This window comes from Micromys minutus, assembly GCF_963924665.1.
Source record: "Micromys minutus genome assembly, chromosome: 1".
Classification (NCBI taxonomy): domain Eukaryota; kingdom Metazoa; phylum Chordata; class Mammalia; order Rodentia; family Muridae; genus Micromys; species Micromys minutus.
The window spans coordinates 75261907-75285686 of NC_137969.1; the positions used below are offsets into that span (position 1 = coordinate 75261907).

The 23780-nt window shown below is 44.5% G+C and overlaps 1 protein-coding gene across 1 annotated transcript in view; it reads right to left on the bottom strand.

Moving 5' to 3' along the window:
• ILDR2 (immunoglobulin like domain containing receptor 2) overlaps positions 1-23780 on the bottom strand; it is a 53556-nt gene extending 29776 nt beyond the window's left edge. The window contains exons 1-3 of the mRNA XM_080929368.1: positions 23699-23780; positions 7227-7559; positions 6298-6421 (exon numbers count right to left, since the gene is read on the bottom strand). Coding sequence (XP_080785494.1) covers positions 6298-6421; positions 7227-7559; positions 23699-23744 — 503 coding nt within the window. The 5' untranslated portion in view covers positions 23745-23780. The remainder of the gene's footprint in view (positions 1-6297; positions 6422-7226; positions 7560-23698) is intronic.

Here is a 23780-nt window from a genome sequence, read left to right on the forward strand (position 1 = left end):
TGGGCCATTTCCGAACAATCTTCAGAAATGCTCCCATGGAGTAGCCCTAGGGTCATCTCGTGGAAGATAGCCCCTCCCCAAAATTCATTGATTCCTTATCCACATACCAGTGAGCAGAGACATTTATTTCTACCAGACACAGGATTGTGAATAACGAGTTAGAGAGAGAGAGAGAGAGAGAGAGAGAGAGAGAGAGAGAGAGAGAGAGAGAGAGAGATGGAGATCCATGCTTGCCCATTCTTTTACTTGTCTAGGTAATAACGTACGCTGTACTCTTAGGTAAGTGACAGGATGAGATGGAAGAAAAATAGGAAAATGACAGGAAAACTAAGGTAATTCTGCAGCATTATTTATGGGAAAGAACCAATCCCAAATTAGTGCCTACTCTCAAGGACCTGCTGAGAGCACACCTATTTCTGGCCTCCTCCGTTAGCACTACATTTGGCCCATAAAGAAGCAGAAACTGATGATGAATTCCACAAAATGTTAACAGTGTGTGTTTTTGCCTGCCTGGCATTCCTCTCGTCTTCATTTGAAAACAACGGTATGGTTTCCTGAAGGAAATGGCTTTTTCTTCCCTTTGCAGCCCCAGTGGGGGTTGACTGCCTCCCCCTAACAATAGAGCTATTTCAGGGATTATGCAGAGAGACTAGATAGAGCTCTAGCCTCCTGAGGCAGGCAGGGGCAGGGGCCTGCTCAGGCCTCGTTGCTTCATGTGAAGAGAGATTGTCTGAAAGTAGCACTGAGGAGTGAGCAGGAGAGGCAAGGACAGACCGGCTCTGTAATGCACCAATATGCCACCAGGAGCCATTTATTGAATCTGGGAATGCCCTGGGGTTTGCCTGATACCTAAGCCAAAAGATACACTGATGTTAGTTGGAACCTCCATCCCTTGTGATTGAGACAGTTGTGGAAACGTGACAGCTTGGAGGACTGGGCTTGGCTGGTGCAATTTCTTTCCTATTCTCCTGTGTTGTTTAAAGTATGACCAATAAGCAAAATCTTTTCTTTCTGAGACAGAAACAATATTAAAACAAAACAAAGCAGTGAATGGCAATTTGAGAAATTGCTGTCTATAGAGAATTTTTAAATCCAGGGGCCTTTGAAATGAATTTAAAAAAAAAAAATCACTGAAAGGCCTGTGGAAAGCCATATTGTTTTCCTTGTATCTAGGCAACCTGGTTTGAACTTGTTCTATGTGTTAAAGCTCATCAGAGAAGAAGGAGCCTCTGTGACTTCTCCCAACTACCTATAATTTCAAATCTGTAAAAACCTGTTATTTACCATTAGTTTGAGCTAAGCACCCTTTGACTCAGGTCCTCTTGTTAAAAATCCAGGCTAGAGGCGGGGGTGGGAGGGCTGGGGATTCACTCATCCTCATCTCCACAGGGGTCCCTGTCCCCCTTTTAAATTAAAGATCTTTAAACAACAAGCTATTACAAGGAACATCAGTAAAAGGTCAGGCCCTTATATGGTACATAGAAAGAAGTAAGAACAAGGCAGGCTGCTTTTAGATTTTAAAATAATAACTTCCCTGCATGGGCCTTCCTGAAATGGCGAAGCTGTCTTCCTGCCAGCTGGAGCTGCCCCAGGGAACTTTATTCCCACCCAAACAGTGGCATGCTGAGAGCCAATCCCTGCCCTGATCCCAGACCAATGTCTGATCCCAAGTGGCTGATCTCTGGACACCAGGGACACCCCACCTTCTGCAACTGTCTGCTGATGTATCTACCAACATCCACCCTGTCAAAATATTTCTAAGGTGTCTGTCACGGTCATCTCAAAGCAACACAACACCCTGTGCTTTTCCAACTTCAGAATGACTTTACCTTCTGAATCATCAAAAAGACAGCAAAGGGTGCTTGGGATAGTTTTCCTGTTTAATGTTGGAACAGTGGTTGTCCTCCCGTTTCCGCATGGGATATTTCTGAAACCTCTGAACAAGCTTCCATAGCCACTGAGGTTCAGATGCATGGGGTTGAAGGAGGAGTGACTCATGCTCAGTGGGAAGGTATTGAATCTAGACAAGAGCAACTGTGTCTTTGAAGTGAAGGCCCAGGTCAGTGGTTATAGAGAGTTTAAGGAAGAAATGGAGAGAACCAAGGAAGCAAGCCTGGGGTGAGCGGAAATCATGCCCTACAGCCCCTCACAGCAACCACATTGTTGAATACGTAGCTTAATCTGTAGCATCTTCGTGCACACAGGACTTGTGGTATTATGAAAACAGGTAGAGTTAGGGATTAAAAGCAATGGGGTTTAATCACTGACACCTTTTAAAACCTGGGCTACAGTCACAACAGCAGGGTACTGGTTTTCTTTAAGTTGGAAGATGGGGGGGGGGATAATTGCTATCACAGGAAAGCTTTGTGAATTACAGCTTATTTTCCATGTGAGTGGGCACAGCAATGACATCACTTCAGATGACATTTACTTGGTGTGCATGTGTGGTGGGTATTCAGATTTTCATTCTCTTTGTATTGGTGGACTATCCCCAAAAGCCTCTGACTTGCCAGTGCTAAGCAGTGGACAACTGACCTTAATTGGGCCAATTGGGATTTCTCTCTTTAGGCTAAGTTTTTGGTTGGGAAACTACAAAAATGAAAAATAACATTTATGTTTATTTTTTTCTACCAAGGGAGCCCTAAAGATATTTTTCAACACTTTCCACAACATAAAGCCAGGAGCCCTGAAGCATCTCCAACAATGCTGAGAATAACTATGATGTTAACCACTGTTATTTTCTTCTATTTCTTCCAAACTGACTAAAAAAAGTGACCTACAGAGTCAAATAACCTGGGCCCATGGGGACTCATAGATACCGAACCACCAACCAAAGAGCATTCAGGGGCTGGACCTAGCCCTCTCCCTCCACATTAGCTTAGCCTTCATGTGGGTCCCCCTAACAACCAGAGTGGGGAGGGCAGGGGCGCTGTTTTTGACTTTTGCCTGCCACTGGGTCCCCTTCCTCTAGCTGGACTGCATGGTGGGGCCTCAGTGGGAGAGGATGCCCTTAGTCCTGCTGAGACTTGATGTATCTTTGGGGGTACCCAAGGGGGCTTCCCCTTCGCTGAGGAGAAGGGGAGTGGGTAACGGGGGTAGGGGCTTGTGATGGTGAGACTGGGAAGAGAGGTGGAGGCTGTGATCGGGATGTAAAGTGAATAAACAAATTAATCAATGAAAAATAAACTGACTAAAGAAGTGTTCCATGTCACTACGAGATCTAGATCCTAAGAAACTCCAGTTGAGTGTTTATATATTTATCCATTCCCACCCTATTTCCCTTCCCTTTATCTGGGAGCAGAGCTAAACAAAAGAGAAGTCTAGAACCCCAGGCCATCACTTGGAGGGGAACTACCTGTCTGACTGTGACAAATGCAGAAATAAACTTCTGGGCAGAAAAGATGCTGCAGTTAGGAGATATTTGTGTAGAGACTAACACATTCTTTCCTTTAAAGGGTATATTCTTTAGGTATTCCTTTGGTTTTGATACCCTCCAGTGCATTCTTTTTTCTTCCCTCCCTTTTTCGTTTCCCTTAACCAGAGCCAGTGGTTTCAACCATGGTTTCTGATGAATCTTACAAATAATCACTTATATACCTAAAAGAAGACTATGACCAATTACTGTGAGCAGGCCAGTACTTATGTTACTTACTCAATATTATCTGTTTATGTGCCAGTGAAACACAGCCCCTGGAGCCCTGCTGGTGTCCCACAGACATCTTAAATATTACATGTTCAAAACCCAACTCATCCCTCTGCTTCTCTAACCTGCATTTCCATGTGTATTCTCTCTCTCAGTTAGTGTGATGCCTGGTTAACCACCTAGCTAGAAATCCTTGTTTCCAATTTGACTTATCTCCCTCACTTCCTTCTACACATCCCCAGAATCGACTGCTTTGGTCTCAGAACTGTGGTTAAGGTGTCTCCATTTCCTATTCTGGTTCAGAATTTCATACCTTTCATCTGTGTTTCTGCAGCAGCCCCCCCCCCCCCCCCCGCTCTGAGATCCTCCTGCTAATGAACCCCCGCCAGGCATGGAGTATGTTTCCAATGCTTCTTGTACAAGCCTTCATTCCAAATATTGAAAACACATCCCTTGGTCTTTAGATCCTTTTTTTTTTTTTTTTTTTTACTAAAATGAACCATCTAGACATCCCTCACAGAAAATTCAATAACCGCTAGTTCATGGTGTTGTAATTAGCAAACTATGAACCCCAATAATTTTTTCAGGCCACCCCGTTCATTGACAGACAACACAGAAATCAGATTACTTTCCTGGTCTCGAAGAAGATAAGACTATTATACAAAATGCCCTGTAGATCATAACAACAAAACAACTCTAATTTCTTTTTAATGTGACAGTATTATAAACAAAATTTATAAAGGGGATGCCAAGATAAAGACCCAGAATTTGGCACTTAGTATTTTAGTGGGCTCAAAAAATTTGATAGATTGCAACTAATTCCTTTAAATAATGATCATAAGTAGTCTTGGCCAGGACATTTCTTATTAGTGTAGAGCAGAGCAGGGCTGTCCTTGTCCATCGGGTGCATCTTTAGTGAGTGGTCCTGCTTTTATGAAGAGCTCTGACTTCAGCGTCCTACATTTGTGGTCATCGCTCTTCTCAGTGCAATCTCCACTCCCCATCTCTCCTCCCAGCACTGGTGACCACTGTCATCAGGCCTTCCATTCATTAACCAGCTGCTGACCCCTTTGGGCCCCAAGAAAGGCCTCCTCACCCACAGTTAGCTTGAATTTGACCCAGAGGAATGTGTACTTTAGAACATCCTCAGATGACAAAACTCTCCCTCCATTCATCTCCTCCCACATCTGCTGAAGTGGGACCAAATTATCTAAAGTGGTTTTTGACCTGGCTTTCTTTCCCTCCATACACAATTACTTCTCTGCAGATGGCTGCCTTGGTCCAATAGCTGTGCTCACAATTACCTAACTGCAAGCTCAAACAAATTTCTTGTTACTGCAAACTTGGCTATTAGAGTTCTAAGATTAGGCAAAAAAAAAAAAAAAAAAAATGTATCTCTTAGATTCTGTCTGATTTTAAAAGCCACAGCAGAGCTCAAGTCTTATCTCTTTGTGTTCTTGACATTGTCAATAAGTCTTTTTACTCCTTTAATTTTCTTTGAATAATTTATACCCCTCCCTTTCTACAAACCATAGCAGTTATAGTTTCTATGTTGGTCCTAAGGATTATGTTTAAGTCAGCTTTCTAACAAGGCAGACCATTACCTTAGTTCAGTTTGTAAACTCTAAGACATGAGAACTATTACTTTGCCAAAGTCATGACAGAACTTAAAAATTCTAAGCAGAAAATGCCACTTCATCTCTGTGTATTGAGATTCTCATGGAGGAAAAGAAAAATCAGTCTTAACCTTCATTTACATTTCAAACAAGGCACTCTTGGCTGGTCCCACAAATCACTGTCAGCTAACTTGGGGGGGTGGCTATAAAAAAAAAAAAAAAAAATGCAAAACCACAATATCTTCTGAATACAGTTTAAAGGGTATATCCTCAATTATTTTTTCCTTACAATTGATAGAGGGTTTTTCTTTGTTTTCTGTGTTGGTTTAACCTAAGTTGGTTTGGGGTTTTGGTTTTTAATCTAACCAAAATTTATAAAATGTAAAATATATATTCAATTTTTAAAGGGATCATTTCCCACTAACATTCCTCCAATCCACAAGAAGAAAAGTAGCCAAAGCAAGGAGTGTTCAGTTATGAAACAGTTAATATTAATATGGATTACAAGTATTTGCTTGAGAATAACTCGGACACTTCCGGTTAAACTTAGCACACCTCTAAACAGCCCTTCTCATTGGATGCAATTTATCACTAGACTCTCCAGCTTACAGGCACCTTGCTCACAGTTATCTTAAGTAGAGACCAACTAATTGCTCAAAAAAAAAAAATGCCAGAGGCCTTTGAAATATGGTAGAGACTAAAGAGAGGCAGAACTCATGCGTGTACACATCTCAGGAGACTCCAGGGGTCTTTTCCCATGTAATTAATTACCATGTTAAAAGACAAGAAAAGGGTAAGGAAAATCAGGGCTAAAGGTGAAAGTAGAAAAGGTAGGGACACTCAGGAGACCAGAAACATTTCTGACAAAGCTCCAAAAATAGCCATGAGTAGAGCTACAGCTCAGAAGAAGAACATTTCACGACAGGCTTGTCTGCACACAAAAGATAAAAATCAAGTCTGCAGTCTGCTAAGGCATGCAGGAAGAAAATGAACAGGATGCAAGCAGCCTAAGATGCAAACGCCGTCCCTAGTTTGCACTCACCCAACACCAGCAGTTCCACCGAGTCCTCATTTTTGCCTTCCAGGTCGTCCGGGGTGGTGATGATACAGTAGTAGAGCCCGCTGTCTCCCCACATGAGCTTTCCGATCTGAAGATCTGCATCTGTTATCACACAAAGGAGGACCCAGTCCTAAACCCCTGTCCTCTGGAAGAAAGGCGTCGAGCAATGGGGCCTGGGACAGGAGTGCCCTTTTACGTCTACATATTTCTTTGCCCAGATACTGATTGGGAGTTGCTCACTTCATGTCAAACAAAATAATTCAAACTATTAGGGTACTGCTGCGAATAGATGTAGTTCTAGGCCACTTTCAGCAATGGTTGATGTTTCTGAACCAGGTCTTCAGTGGCGCCTAAGAACAGGGTAATTTCCCAAATAATTCTGGATTCCTAAAAATAAATTGATTCCTTCAAATAATTTAATAACCAAATAGGTCATGAGACTTGTGACTCACATCAAAAACTCGTACGACTTTTCTTATCTAAGGCTTTGGGAGCTGGAGGGAGGGTGGACTTGATTCATCCTCCTGACTCTCTAGAAAAGGAATTTTTAGGAAAGTCCACTTTTCAGGGTCACTAAAGAGGTAGGAAGGGCGATGTCGAGGTATGGAACATCTGCCTCAAGTTCTTCCACTAAAACTCATCTCAAACAGTGTTGACGATAATCTCTTAGGTTGGCGGTCAGGCTCGGAAAGGCTACTCCAGATCTTATCTCTGTGTTTCCTACATAGTATGTCATCCACACCCCTCCCCGTCACTCGGCAAAATGCCAGGGCTCTTGCTTCTCTCATCCCCCACAGAATCAGATCCTTGAGTGAATGAAAGGATAAGAGGTTGACTTTCCCCTTCTGTGTGGGAAAACCCTGAACCTCCCTCCTGCTCCCTAGATTCAGAACAAGGGCATCAGTACCATGAATTATGGTGATCTCTCTGCCCCTGTAGAAATCTCCCAGGGTAACAGTCGAGCCCTGTTTCGAAGCTACCACTCGGACGGTCCTTCTGCTGTCCAAACAATCCAAGTAGGGGTCCCATTCCAGGTTCCTCTTGCTGAGAGCCTGGGCTCTGGGAGAAGACATGCCCAAGGACTCTCCCATGCGATCCTGGCAGTAGGATTTGAATTTCCATTGCACCACCGCAGGCTGGTGGGACGACGTGGAAAAGTGGCAGCGAAGGACGGTAGGCTGGAAGAGCATGGCCACCTTCTTCTTGTCAGGCACTGTGACCTGAAGGCCTTCAACCACGGCTGCAAGACAGAAGGAGCATGTCTGATCAGTACCCAGACCATGGGCCCCACCTCTCATCTGCCCTCCTGACATCCTTGCTCCACATTTTTTCAGGCCCACGGTTCCAGGTTACAGTTTATCATGATAAGGAAGACAGAGCATCAGGAGATGGAGAGAGGTGGTCACACTGAACCTACAGTGAAGAAATGAAGTTATGAATGTGTGTGTGCATAGCTCACATTCTTCTCTTCATACAGTCCAGGCTCCTAGCCCAGGGAAGGATTCTCCTCACAATGACCAGGTCTTCCCACGTAAGCCCCACAGGCATGCCCAGAGGCTGTAACTTGTCATTCTAGAGCTCGTCAAGTTCAAGCCAACAACCACATTCAGTAGGATAATCTAATATTTCATCATCAAGCTTCTTGCCCTCAGCTTCACCCCTTTGAAGAAATTCCATTTGAACACCAAGCTCGACAAACACCAAACAACGAACGTAGAGTTTCTCCAAGTGACCCATGTCATTCCACATCTCTGGGTCATGGCACACAGCGATCCTTGCTTCTGGAATGCTTTGTTTCACTTCCCTGGGAAAATTGTCTCCCATCTTTCAAAACCCAATTCTAAGGCCTTCTTTAACCAGAGTGTTCCTTTCCTCTTTGTACCTAGCATTCTCCTGTACACCGTTACTGTGACAATTCTGTAAGTCTTTCTATGCCATTTCAGGAAATGACAATATATTATCTGGCTTATGAAGCCCATGGGTTCTGCAAAAATACTTGATAGAAAAATAATGAAATCAAGAAGTACGACTTTAAGACAAACTGACTTCCTTTCCAAGCAATGATGGAGAAGAAATGGTGGAGCAAAGAAATCTTTTTATGAAAGAGAGACCTCAGCTCTGAATGCATAGACTAGGTTAAATAGCTCTTAAGAGTAATCAAAAAGAAAAGAAACTCAAAACCAGATGTGAAGGGATGCTAGCTGAGGTGATCAGAGAAAATGGTGAGATCTCAATGAGCAAGATACCAAAAGAAGTGTGAGAAACAAAGGCCTGTGAGAACTTTTCAGTTAGGGTCTAGAAGTTCGTAAGCAATGAGAACACAATTTCCTAAGTGAATGGGAGAGAGTAGAGTTTCTAGTCTAGAGACTTCTATTAGAAGTAAAAGCAGAATTGTGATGAGAGGCAGGGAAAGGAACATGAAGACAGATTGGAGAGCTTCCGAGCCAAATGCAAGAATCACCAGGTTGGCTTCAGGTAGCTTGGAGCAGAAGGCTTCTGGTTTGGTTTGGTTTGGCTTGGTTTGTGTCTTGTTTTTTTGAGACAGGGTTTCTCTGTGAAACCCTGGCTGTCCTGGAACTCACTCTGTAGTCTAGGCTGGCCTCAAACTCAGAGATCCTCCTGCCTCTACTCCTGGTGCTGGGATGGAAAGCATGCTTCACTCTACCCAGCATGGGGCAGGAGGAGGTTTTGCTCAGCAGCAGCAGGTGAGAAAGGGTACCAGGTGCTCACCCTCAAGCCCAGACACATACCTCATAGGAACGTGCCTCCTTACCGAAGCAGCCTTGACAGGGACAAGGCGTACACACGTCTCCTGATTTCCAGAGCAGCACCCCTCCTCCGTGAAAGGCACAGTCAAAAGCACAGATTCTCGTTCTTGTCGTGAAAAAACGATTCCCATATTCCCCAGAACTTGGTAGTGAACACATGAAAGTGTTTTGGACTAGCCAAGTGCTTAGAGGCTGCCCATGAATAAATACAGGGATGGATGAGCAAATATGAGACTATTAGTATGAGAGCTTCGAGGGCTTCTCAGAGGAAAGTAGTAGGTGACTCATAGATTGCATAGTATATTAAAATAGTGTTGGCACCAAACAGGAAGGGCTTGGAACATCATCTGGCAACATACTAGTGGCAAGGTCTGTGTAGCAATCTGAGATTCACTTTCCTCATCTACCCAGGAAGTATCAAAGTTCCTCCCATCCCCAGGAACACAATATGAACACACTCTCCCACCCTGCTCCTTCAGGGAGCAGGCTCAATAGCGGTTCACTGAGAGGTAGATCGCACATGACACGCCCCCCCCCACCATTTCCTCCTTTGTCCTCCTGTTCCTTTCTGCAGCTACCATATCTCAACAACCGTCTCCTACCACCAGGTTTGATAATAACCATATTCTGTAGATTGGCCCCATCAAGGGGCAAATCATTCCATCAGGAAAATCATCTGCAACCTCCCAGCCCAAATGTTGATGTAGCCAATTCTGTTCTCCCTGACCCACACACCTGCAACAGAAACATGCGTTTTGTTACAGTTACTCCTTAAACAGATAGGGCACTAATTTTCCCTGCCCCTTAATTCTTCAAATCTTTATTCATACCCCAGTTTTCCAGGTGACGTAAGTGGAACAGAGAGGTGAAATGTAGTCAGTTATTAGCGGTGTTTGGGTAATGAAGCATGGGTAGTAAGTATTCCCAGACATACCATGCCCTTGACCATGCCAGTTCCCTCTGCCCTGGGAAAATCTCAGTTCCTAGCCTCTCTGAGATAAATAAAATCATCAAGGGTAAGAGTGCTACATAAAAGTGTTCTTGAGGTTTCGAATGTTATTTACTTTTTTTTTTTTTTTAACAGAGTCAAATTTGGGTTTTTGTTCATCAGCTGATTGCTGAGAATAACCTCTTCACCAGCTCTGTTCTCTTGTTAATGAGATTAGCCATTTGAGGAAGGCAAGCCATTGAACTCTCTTAATCAATTATTAATAGAGGTTAGTCAGTTCTCAGCTTCTTCCACGATAGACACACAAACTCATGCTCCAAAGAGTAAGAAATACACTCTTGGAAACATTTGCCTTTTTACGATGGTTAGTTAAAGGCCTGAATTTGGAAATCTGTCCCAAATTGGAATTCAGCTACATGGCCTTAGCAGGTTTTTTACCCATGAGAAGTCTGAATTCATAAACTTCAGACTTCTCATGGGTAAAACCATGATAATAGTAACAGTCCTATGGGGTTGTTGAAAGGCTAGATGACATTTTATCCTAAATATTTATGGTAGCAGCTGATATATATTAAGCACTGAAGATATGCAACCACTGTTACTGTTGCTGTGACTATCAAGAAGTATCTTAGCTTCTGTGGAACTGTGGCCCCTGCTAGGCAAGGGCAGATAGTCAGGCATGAGATGCTGGCCGTGAAAAGGGAAGAACAGACAGAAAATGCACAACCATGCTGGGATATGTCAGGAGTTCCACGGTGACAGTGTCTGGCTATGCTTACTGTGTCCTTGAAGTCAGAATGGAGAGTGGTGTGTGTGTGTGTGTGTGTGTGTGTGTGTGTGTGTGTATGCACATATGTATGTATGAATGCACTGCATGTACATATGCACACTATATGGGCACAGATGCAGATGCAATGGGACCCTGCACCGAGGACAGAGCTGTGTTGGCTGAGAGGACATGGCCGGTAGTTCTGAGTGTCCATTTACCAGACTATCGAGAACCACAATCACGATTTAAAACTAAAGTGACAATCCCTGTCTGAACTTTATTGGTTTCCAGTGGGCAGTAGCATTCAGTTTCCTAGGCTGCTCTGACCCTGTTCATCAGAAACCCATCCTCATAAGCTGAGGGTCTACAACCAACTGCTCATCTGGCCCTAACCCTAATGTCTAGGATGAGAGACGGGATTTCTTGACAGCATCTCTTGTTCTTATCCTGTGTTTGCCTCAGACAGAAACTGTTCTCAATTTGGTATACTAATTTGCAGTCTGGTTGCCCTGCTGAGAACTTCAGCTCACTTTTCTCAGACCCCAGTGGCAGTCCCTTCTCCCAAGGGCGGGGCATGTTCCTGCTACTCTTCATGCTTACTTGAGTCACATCTGAAAGGTTGGTGCTACTCAATTCTGATAGTACCTTCCACCATGCCTTCCTTCCACGATGGATTGGAACTACAAGTGAGAATAAATTTTTGTTTCCTCCATTTAAGTTGGCTCTGTTTGGAACTCTAGTCACAGTGAGGCAAAAGTAGTGAATACACCCCAGGTCAATGCTTCAGTGGTGGTGATTTGCTCACTGCCTTTGGTCCTTAACTTGGATTTTCTCTGTTCCCATTATAACCAGGTTTCTAGTTCATCCTCCCAGATAATAGTTGTATGAAGTTATGTGATAAGCCCCCCTCCTATGGCATTTTAATCAATTCTTTCAAAAACGTATAAAATGGGGGTTATTACCATGCTCATTTTATGTATGGAAAACTGATGCTCTAAGAATATGCATACCCTGCCTAATACATCAGTGTAGCAGGTGACGATTGTGCTGAGCCCCAGGCTGACTGGCTCCAAAGTTCGTAACCATCACCTTATATGGCTAGTGTTACCATCTGGGGGTGAAAACTGTGTCCCGAGTAACCCCCTACACACATATACACACACACACGCGTGCACACACACACACACACACGCGCGCGCGCGCGCGCGCATCTAGCTCAATCTATGCTCAACATTTTTCTAGAGCATTTTTTTTTGAAAACCCATGATCATCCAGTCAGTTCAGTTTCTTGCTTTAAAGGCTATTTATTCCTTATTCTCCCCAGGATAAAATTTCCAAATTCCAGTGCACTGGTATGATATAAGATCTTATTCACAGGTCTCGAAAGATGGCTCAACAGTTAAGAGCACTTGCTGCTCATTCCAAGGTCTTGAGTTCAGTTCCCAATACCCACACTAGGCAGCTCACAACCACCTGACTCAATGCCTCTTTTCCTCTAGGTACACCCACATACCCCTGGCAGACATACACACATAAACAAAATAAGATTTAAAGGCAGATCTTTATGTATGACTGGCCCCATATACATTCCAGCTATACATTTGCATTCATTATCTATAGGGACACAGAGCTTAAGGGAGCCAGAAAGGAGCACTGAAGAGAGGTGCAGCAAATGCAGAAACAAGTACTGGCACACAGTGGGAAGGCAGGAATTTTGAGATCAGCCTCTGGCACACAGTAAGAAGACAGGCATGCTGAGCTTGGGCACTGGCCCACAGTGGGAAGTCTGCTGTTCTGAGTATGGGCACTGGCTGATACTCTGTAGGAAAGCTGACATTCTGAGCTCAGGCACTGAGGACAACTTACTGAACATGAATTTTGAAATTTTCTTAATCATTTAAGGGATGCAAAAAGAATTTGCTCCACCCTCCAAACTAAGGTAGGTAGCTATTACGGAAAACTGAAGAGAGGCAGGGGCAGAAAAAAAGACAAATGACTAGGTAAAAGGGAGCAAGACTGTGTGTGGTATAGAGCTCACCTGTAAAGGTCAGACCTTTTAAAAGTTAATCACCGACTGCATGAAGTACTATACAGCTTGACCTTGATTATTTTAACTCTGTTAAAACCTATTCAAAATACTTCATTAAGCTCTAGCAACACAAAGAAAAGGCAAATTCCAGATCTTGATACATGCCATCTAAACTTACTTACTTGTTTTACCCTAAGGTGCCTGAGGTTAGTTGCCAGGATTTCCTTGAGCCTGCATCCCCAACATCCAGCAAAGTCGTAGAATGGAGCTGAGCTCTAAGAAAATGTGAAGTGAACCAGCAAATGGACGTACACATGAGCCTGTGGGTCTGCATAGCTTTCTTAGCTCAGTGCAGAGCATACATTCGGGCCCAAACCTAGGGAGCTGCCTGAAAGAAGCGAGCTCAGAACAGCAGCTGTCTTCTTGGACTAGAGAAAAGTCCTTTTCAAGAACAGGCAGTGTCTAGGGTCCCAATTTGCCTATACCCCAATTCTCATGTGAGGAAAGAGATTCTACTTATAACAAACTATTCTCATGGAAGTAACACGAGCAGTCTCTAAGCAAGGCTGTTCTTATTTTAGCACCTTCTGTTTTTCCCCCCTTCAGAGCAAGTGCCTTTCCCCACTTGTTGACAGCCATTCCTCCAGCATCATTGAGAGGCAGTTCTATAAGCACACCCCTATGTTAGAGAAAGCAAAGTTGCTGTTAAGGTCTCACCAAGTATCTAGAGAAAAGCATCTAGAAACTTTGTATAGAGCTTACCCATCCCATTAAGCCTGCAAGTCTCCAAAGTAGATTTGACAAATTTCTTATTCCCTGGAGACTACTGAGGTGTATCTTTATTCAATATGGCAATTTAAACCTACCTTCCTCCTGCCTTCAAGTTAAAATGTAAGAAACTTATCACTTGTTTTCACATTTTAAATATGTTGTCTCAACCTCCCAAGACATTTTTAGAGACAACTAATGGGCAGGCTTTCTAAATGTAGACGAATGAATAGAAGGTATGCACATATCTCCAGTGGGGTTAGCCTATAGCCCAACCAAGTAAAGAAAGACTGTGCATCCCTGAGTATTCAGGATGTGAGCAAAGCGTTTGACCTGTGTCCACCTACAGGTTAAAGGTTTAAAGACAAAGAAAATGCAGCTTGACAGTTTTCTTCTAGAAGTAGAAGCCATCTTCTTGATCAACTAAGGTTTAAAAATACAATAAAAAGTCTTTACTAAGAATAGTAGACATCAGGTGGGAGAGACGGCTCAGTAGTTAAGAGCACTGATTGCTCTTGCAGAGGTCCTTGGTTCAACTCCCAGCACCCATAAAGTAGCTCACAACCATCTCTAATGAGATCTGATGCCCTCTTCTGCTGTGTCTGAAGACAGCAACAGTGTACTATATAAAATATATTTTTTTAAAAAAAGAAAGAAATGCAAACAGCAAATTTATATATATATATATACATATATGTATATATGTGTATATACATATACATCATATACATATACAGACATCACTTTAGTACTTGCCTATTTTCTGAGCTTTGCTCTCTACATTTTCTATTGATCCCAAGTTCATCAAATTCTTTGTAAAAAGATTTCTTCCCTGTTTACACTGGCTAGAACCATGGTATTTTAGTAATTAATGGGGGATTCCTATGCCGCCTTTTGTCACCAAGTATCTGTAGTAACAAGCTTTAAGCCCAAACTGAGCTATTCTATCCCAGCCATAGATCCTGTGCTATTTGCTTGGTTGTATCTGTGTCCACAGGGTAACCTACTTCCTCTCCTCCTTTGTCCCTTCTCCCTACTCAATCTGAAGTCCCATCTTCCTCTTCCCCTGCCCAGTCACAGACTCTACTTTTTACTTACCAATCAGAGATATTGGGAAGCATTCCTTATAGCACACTGGTCAATAAAATGCCCATGTCTGTGGGAACATAGAGGTCAACCTTGTGAAGAAAAAAAGTGTGATGGAGAGTGAGGATCACAGGCTCCTTCGACTCTCATAGAGTCCTGATCTGCTGCACAGAGCATCAGATCTAAGATGGCTCCCTTCCTCCCAGCCCCTCTCAAACCCCACCCCCCACTTCTGATTAACATTATTGGCAGGGCTCTCATTGGAGCATGATGATGCTGTGGCGAAATATGATTGGCCGAGGATTTAGCAGCTTGGATTGGCTCAAACACTGTATATAAGCTTATGCGCTGCTCAATAAACTCAGATCTGCACCCTGATGCTGGTCTCAGGAGTCTGATTCCCAGGAATCACTATGTGACGCCATTACCTCTCTCCACCACTTCCATCCTCGTTTTTGTTCCCACACGTGTCTAGACTGCAACTTGATCTTGGCGTATAGAACTCAGAATCTAAATACATTGCCCACAAAACCAACTTCAACACTAGGGTCTCTTCTTTGCTGCCCCAGTACCTGAATCCTTCATCTACATTAGACCCAGGGTAACCAGATAGACCACTTGAAGACTTTTTTTTTTTAATGCTGGCATTCTAATATGTTTTCTAAGGATCTCAAAGTACAGCACCATGTTCCCATCTCAGATAGGATTGAGGTCAATGACACCAATGCAGGCTTTGCACATGGCCTAGTTATTATCTGAGGCCAATAGCTCTGATGCCCTTGCACACAGAGCTTGCCACTCATTGAGCATCATTTCTATGTCTCCAGCTGGGCCATAATTTTCCGTTCTGCCACCACCATGTAGATAAAAACTAGACCTATCAATCTGACTTGTTTCATCATCCATAGATCTAAACTGAACTATGGGTAATGTCTAGCTAACTATGTGCTAGTCCAGAGAAACCAAAGCAGTGCTGAAAGAGGTCAGTCTTTATCCTGCAGAGGGACTGTTTCTTTCAGGTGTGTTAGACTTCAGCCATTTAGACAAACCAGGGAATATATAAGACAGTTCCTAACGAACTTTGTCAACTTGTTGCTTGTGTTTCCTGTCTAGATCTCCCCTGAGATCCAGGCCCAAATACATAACTTTAGTCTCTATTTCTGTGTTATATAAACATATTCAAGCTCATCCTGCTAAAGAGGGAGACACAACCACTTCCTCCTCTTTAGTAATATGATATCCCAGGTTTTCATTTGGCTAGACAAAAAATCAGAATCTACACATTTTCTGGACTCTCTTGCAGCTAGCTATGACCATGTTACTATATTTAAGAAGTGAAAAACAAGGTATACAGGTCACCTCTCTGCCAGCGAGCTGTTTGCCTTCAATTCTACTTTCGTTGTTCCTCCTGCTGAGAAGAGCCTACAGCTGGGAACCACATGATAAAAATGGTAGCTGTAGCCCCACAGATTCAAACTGTAATGAGGAAGAAAAATAAAGTTCTTTATATTAGTCACTATGTATGATGGGTACGATCATCAACTTTATGAAACCTAAAATTACTGAAGAGGTGAGACTCTGGGCATGTCTGGGGTGAATTACTGAGATGACATTAAATGAGGTTGGAAGAACCAACTTTCATGTAAACTGAATCATGCCATAGGCTGGATTCCCAGACTACATGAAAAGGAGAAAGTGCTGAGCCAAACATTCACCTCCCTGTGCTTTGGAGCAGATACAATATAATCGGTATCTCAGGAGATACAATGTGATTGGTGTCTGGGGGATACAATTGGTGTCTCAGACTCCTGTCACCAAGACCATCCTGCCATGGTGAACAGTAGCCTGGAAGTGTGAGCCAGAACAAGCTCTTCCTTAAGTTGCCTTTATTGAGCATACTGTATAAAGTAACTAATACAGTATGGTTTAACATACCTTAATTATAGCAGCCTAGGCTATAATGTAATTAGAAGCAAGAGACAGAGGGATTCTAATGCCCTTCCTTTATGTGTTTCCCCTTTCATATTAATTCATGCCTATGGATTCCTAGAAATACCAAGCTAGAAATCTAGGTGTATCTTTAACATTCCTTCCCTTTCAACCTCTGCATGCAGTAAGTCCTACTTTCACACTCACATAAGTCTGTCTATGCCTGTCTGTCAGTCTGTCCCCTCCACACTGATTGATTGATTGATTATGTATGAAGTGTTTTGTCTGCATGCATGCCCACATGCCAGAAGAGGGCTTCAGATCTCATTATAAATGGTTGTGGTTGTACACCATGTGGTTGCTGGGAATTAAACTCAGGACCTCTGGAAGAGCAGCCAGTGCTGTTAACCTCTAAACCATCTCTCCAGCCCTCATGTCTGTCTTTTACCTCATTGTACAATATAGGTTTAGGTCCCATCATACCTTCTCCTACAAGGCTCCTTACCAACATCTAATCTATTCACCACGTTGAGCACAAATGTTCTTTCTGAAATGCACATTTGATCATGGCACGCCCCTGGCTCTAACTCTCTTTTTCAAGACACCCTTTAGCCTTCTGGAGGACAATGGAGCTTCTCTTTTCTTTGCTCCTGCAACACTAAATGCCTCAAACACAGATAAATATTTGTAGTTTACAAAAAACATATCATGTCCTCCCTTGGTTCTCAGCCTTTACACAGCCTGTTTCCTCTGCACATTTCTGTATTCTTTATCCCCACAGCTCCCTTCCCTTCTAACTCCCACTTATTCTTCAGGACTTCCTCAAGTATCACTGTCTCTGAAAGCTGCCTCCAGCTCTCACCACAGTGCACAGCAGAATCACATCTCCTTGCCTGTGAATTTCCTATTCAGTCATCTGCAGCCTTTGTTAACAATAATTCCATTCTGCAGGGTTCTACAGATTCTGCTACATAGTAAGAACAAAGATTACAGTTGTTAGATGACTTAGTCCAACGAATGGATTTCACTGTTCATTCCCTTTCCAATCTTGCACCATTCCAACTCCACAGACTATACACTGGGCCACAGGATTTCCTTTGCCCAGTGTGATATGAGCTAATAAGTCACAAGACATGTCCAAGTAGAAGTTTAGAGGCACTTGTGTGATTTGGCTCTATACACTGCCTCTATATTCCCACTCAGTCCTCCTAAGCATTCGCCCTCCACTGTGAGAACAACATAACCAGTTAGAGTCGGATCCTTCATACTGGTAAAAGACAACTGGAACCAAGTCAAGTCCACCAAGCCAACACTCAGCTACCCACAACTAATTTCAGCTTTCATGTGTCATAATTAAGAAATAAGTATCAACTATAGTGAGCGTTGGAGGTTTTTTTTCTTAATGCTGCATCAAAATGCTAACGAATATGCCTAGTTGGGTTTGTAAGATGTACTGGGCTATTACTATGTGGCAAACGTTGTTCTGAGAGTTTTTACATGGTTTAATTTTAATTATTTAACTAGCACTGTGAGGTGAGTAAGCTTTACAAGTCTAAGTTAAAGGAAATAAGATAAAATACTAAGCTAGCATTCAAAGCCAAGTCAGTTAGTGCTAACCCTACTGCTAAATACATGCACAAGCATGCACACACACACACACACACACACACACACTGCAGCCTCTGACCTGCTTCTCCTCTGTATCAGCCCATTGGAAAGGCTGGTTACAAAAGGCGTAGCAGTGTGAGCACTCTGCTCCTAAGGCAGAGCACTGCCTCCTGTCAGCTCCAGACACAGAAGGAGAACAGAGGAAGTAGCATGTTCTTCTGAGCTTTTTCTTGTTTCTTGGCCCACAAAGAACTCCAGTCATCCAAAAGGCTTTCTTTTCATTTTCAGGGAGCCAAAAATCCCATCCCCATGGCCACAATTTTAAGCATGCATATAGCACATCCACATCTTGCATGGCTCCAGGGTGTATAACACTACCACCTAGTCCCAAATGCTCAGCAGTGTCTGTTCTGACCTGAGGACACAGCCCCTGCCTCCTTTCTGGAGTATTCCCTATACACTCTCCCCTGAATGCACACCTCAGGACTTAATTTAGGGGAAACCAACAGCCAGTCTCTCTCATTCTCCCCTGAATTCCATAAACTCTAACCCTTGATACCCAAGATGCCCCAGTAGTCCTCATGTATATTCACGAAGGTCGAGAGTTACAGCCTGAGCCACCTTAACCAAAATAGAATGGTTCCCATGGATTCCGGCACTTGAAAGAGCCAAGTTATGCCAAAGTGCTGATATGCCATATCTCAATTTTTTTTAATCAATGAAACCCCATGGACAGGTAAGTCCTTTATTTCTTCTGAGCCTTGGGCTTCTTGAGTGTAAGTAGGTAATAATGAATGACCTTACTTTAGAAAGGATCAAATGGGATAATGCATATGAAAACCACCCAACACAGAGGGAAACGTCATAGCACAAAAATACCAAGACCAACACCAAAAACCATTACCTTTCTGTATGCTTCTGAGTAGAGAATGGGAACGATGCATGCCAAAGGAGGGAAAAGAGAATGTGCCATGGCCAGGCTGGCCTGGAGTTATTCGCCTCGCTCTACCTAACCTGACTACTGTCTTCCAAAAGCTTAATGCTAATCATTTGTTCTTCTGAACAATCTCTATGACAGATATCCCTTACTAGATGGTGGGATTGTTTTCTAAATATTAATTTGAATGGAAAACACTGAAGACTTACTCAGTTTCCTTCACCACGGAGAAAAACATTCAGACTCAGAATCACACAGCCAAAACCAACCCTTGAAATCACCCATCTAACAGGCTATAAGACCAAGATATAAACCTGCCCAAGGCTACACAACTCTTTATGGAAGGGCTAGTCCTTGAACCCAACCTTCAACTCCCAGGTTGGGGATCTTTCCATCCACCAAGTTCTCATACTAAAACTGCTAAAATTAGACCAAGCACTAAGTAGACTTAAGTTAGTAGACTTAAGCTACTAACACACAGTAACACAGAGCTTGCAATACTCAAACCTTTGTCAATCAGCTACTCCGCAGACTCGTGTGTCCAAACTGTAGGCAGGGATAAGTGAACTAAAACAGCCACCTTCTTCTAATCCAAGGAGAAGCGCCCAGGCTGGGGATGGTGAACGTGAGGATGGCTATGATAAAACACTGAAAGAAGTTTTGCTATAAAGTGTCCCTTCTGAGGAAGAAGGTAGATCATAGAAGGGAGGGGTGTAGGCACTATACAGGGCATGAAAGGGGATAATGGAAGTTAAGGTACAGCAATCTCTAAAAGAGAGTCTTCCTTTCCCAGGATTAGTAACGCCCTAAGTCTTCATACCACTACCCTTACATGGTCATCAGACAGCAAAGTGGCCCAGGTAACAGCCATGCCCCAACACCTCCCTGCCTCCTCCACAGTGGGTTAGGAGATTTTATGAGGCACCTCACAAATGCCTAGGGAAGATTTCTCTTGCTGCTTTTGTACAATGCTAAAACTGACCGAGCTCCTTGAAGGCAGAGGCTGTGTCTTCCTCTTACTAACCCGAGCACAGTGCATAGGACACTGCAGGACATCCCGGCTAAGCGAAAACATTCTCAGTTCAGCCCATCGCTTCTTCAGGAACTTCATTTCAGAATCAGTTTGGGTTAGAGTCCCATGCTTTGGCTGGAGTATGCCTATCCCAGGCACCATAGACCCTAGGCAGCTCTTACAGAACCATCAACCATTGCAACCAATTCCCCGAGTGCTCCTTTGACTCACCAACTAGACTGACCCTTCTCTGAGGGTAAGGAACTGTGTCCGTTGGCACTTTAGTCTCGGAGCTTATCCTTGTATTTAGAAACCACAGGGGTTGAGCACAAGCCTTCAGTCTGGGTTGATAAGCAAATGAACGGGTGACCACAGAAAAGCTGATGGAGCAAATAGTCTCCATCACAGAGCCACTCAATGGTCTCTAGGAAAACCTATAGCTGGCCCATGGAGGGGACACTCTTGGAGTAGTGCCACCGTGTTTCTCACAGTCTCTGCTGCCAGGGAAGACTGAACCTGAATGTCTTCCACACTTTAGCTGGTGACAAAGACTGAATGAACCCTCTTTTAAGTCTCCTTGCTAGATGGCACCTGTTGCTAAACTAGCAGCTGGCAAGCACCTTTTTTTTGTTTTTTTGGTTCAAACCAACAACAACACAAATCTATTGCAGCAATAGCACTGCACTGACAATGGGAATCATGAGGCTAAGTACGCTGCAGGAAGAAGTACTGGGTTTCAGCCGTGAAAGGCAAGGAAGGAGCCGTTGCAGCCTGAGGAAAAGAATCCAAGTGTTGATTAGAAATTACTCAGCCTGCCTTAAAGCAACACAGAGGAGTAGAACGGTGGAGAAAGTGAGCATGGGGGAGGAGGGTGAGAGGAAGGGAGGGAGAGAGGAAGGGAGGGAGAGAGGGAGAGAGGAAGGGAGGGAGAGAGGGAGAGAGGAAGGGAGGGAGAGAGGAAGGGAGGGAGAGAGGGAGGGAGGGAGAGAGGGAGAGAGGAAGGGAGGGAGAGAGGGAGAGAGGGAGAGAGGGAGAGAGGAAGGGAGGGAGAGAGGGAGAGAGGGAGAGAGGGAGAGAGGAAGGGAGGGAGAGAGGGAGGGAGGGAGAGAGGAAGGGAGGGAGAGAGGAAGGGAGGGAGAGAGGGAGAGAGGAAGGGAGGGAGAGAGGGAGAGAGGAAGGGAGGGAGAGAGTGAGCATGGGGGAGGAGGGGAGAGAGGACGGGAGGGAGAAAGGGAGAGAATGGATGTGGTTTGTTCTTGGCTCTGTCTCATTTTTAATCTGCTTTTCCCCCCTCTTCCTTCCCTTTTTACCTTGTCGTCTCAGAAGAGAATTCATTGATTGGGCTGGACCAACATGTCTTACCTTTCCTCATACTGTTTGTATGTGAGGAATGAGTCTACATCCCTCTCATCCTGGACTGCTCCTCTCTCCTCAACCTCCTCCCCAGCAGCCACTGTCCTCATACATGCAGGGGCTGAGAGGCACCTTGTCCAGCAGCACCTCTGACAGCAGGGGGTGGGGTGTTATGGGATGGCAGGGGGTAGTCAGTGGTATCACAGGAAGCAGCCTCACCCCTGCCATCTGACAGCTGAGACACCCTGTTAAGTAACCTGTTGCCTGTTTCCAGGCAGAGCCAGCTCTCCAGGTGCAGAAGGCAGAAGGCACAGACAATGCAGCACCTCCCTCCACACAAAAATAAAGCAACAGAGCCTCCACCAGAAACCCAGGGAAGCAGGTGGGACTGGTGCACAGAAGCCTGGCTGGGGTCTGGGAGGACTGTAGTGACACCCCAGATTCCAATATGCATACTGCTTCTCTGCACCTCTGTTTCTATAAACGGAGGGGTACTGAGCTAGATTTCCTGTGGTCCCTTCACTAATAGGTTTCCATTTCATAAGAAACTGTTAGCCATCTAGAGAGACCATATGTTTTTCTCCCACTCTCTGTAAGTCCCCAGAGTACTCCTTTTGGGCAGACCCCGTATGGGGGGTGGGGGACACATCCAGAAAAGCATCTCTGACTCACGGACCTCCTAAGATGCCCTCCTGACTCCAAAGAAGCCATGACACAGACTGCAAGTCCAAGTCCCCTTGAAGATGGCAACCGAGCAGTAGAGGCAATTCAGAGTTAGGATCTGTGAGTCTGTGAGTGAGGGCGGCAACAGAAAGCACTGGGAGGCCAGAGGAGGGAGAAGCGTGGATCAGCCAAACCCTGGAATTAGATGATTCATATTTGAATAATGTGGGAGGGATGAACTCAGAGCAGCCAAGATAAGAGGCTAACTCTGCTGAAGGTGCCACCCCCCCACCTCATCCCAGCTGGGGGCAAGAGCAGTGTTAGGGCCCATCATTCATGGGGAAAGAAATCGGGCAATTGATAATTTCATTCTGAGGGTTAAACGAAGAGGGAGCACTTGCCTTTCTTCTTTTTGACATGTCTTTTTCCCGTTTCCGAGATTTGCTTTGGTTATTTTAAGCTGGATCCCATTCTCCTAGTGTCTTGACCTCACCCCACCCTACCGCACCCCTCTGGAGCTGGTGGATGCCCCGGAGGAAGCAAACTTTTTTTCTTCTTGCAGCCTTTTGCTCTCTTCTGCCCGAGACTGACCGGATCCTATCAGTGTGACCTTTTGACACCTTAGTCTGTTTTCTCCACTGTCTCTTTGGTTGCCTCTGACCCATCCCCAGCCATGCAAACCCTAATCACCCTGCCCCATTTTTCCTTCAGCGGGGCTACTCTGTGACTCTGAGGTGGCCACCGCAGGGCCACTTGTTCCTTAACCCAGAATTGCAGAACTGTACACACCGTTACAAACAAGGGCTTTTCATATCACCAGAAGATGGGAAGGAAGTTCACAAAAGAAGAGGTGCGCCAAAGGCATCGCCAAAGTTACCTCTGAACCTCCATACAAATTAACCTTGTTGGGGGGAGGGGCGCCGATCTATTATGGGGTTGTCTTTTATTTTCTCCAAATGGCTCCAGTAAGACTGATGAGGCCTTAAATTCCAAGGCCGATCAAGTCTGTTCTTCATCTTCCCAAGCCCCTTCCCCTGCAGCCAGAGAGCCCCAGAGAATGCCCCTGGGTGTCCCCCCTCCTCCTCCAGGGAAGTAGCTTGGGAGACACTCCCCTACCCCCGCCTCCAGAAAACCAGTGCTGTTAATGAATCAACCCCTTCTAAGCTTTCCCCGGGCTTTGCCTAGGACTCCGAGCCTAACAAACTCGGAGAAAGAAGGAGGAAGAACCATTAACTGGAAGGGAAATATACATCCTAAGAACAGCCTCATAGCGCTAGTGAGTCAAACACCTGCTTCTCCATCCAGTTCCTCTGCAATCCGGCATTCTCCCTTGCCTCCCCCACCACACACACACACACACACACACACACACACACACACACACACACACACACACACACACACACAGCTTTAACACCGTCAAAAAGGAGGAAAAGAGGATGGAGTGGAACACCACCACTATGGGAATGCATATAAAGTTATCCGTCTCTGTAGCAAAGGGCTCTTACCGGTTAACCAGAAGACAGTAGTCCACCCCAACACGACCCTATCCATCTTCCCCAACTTCCCATCCAGATCCAGAGTCCGGAA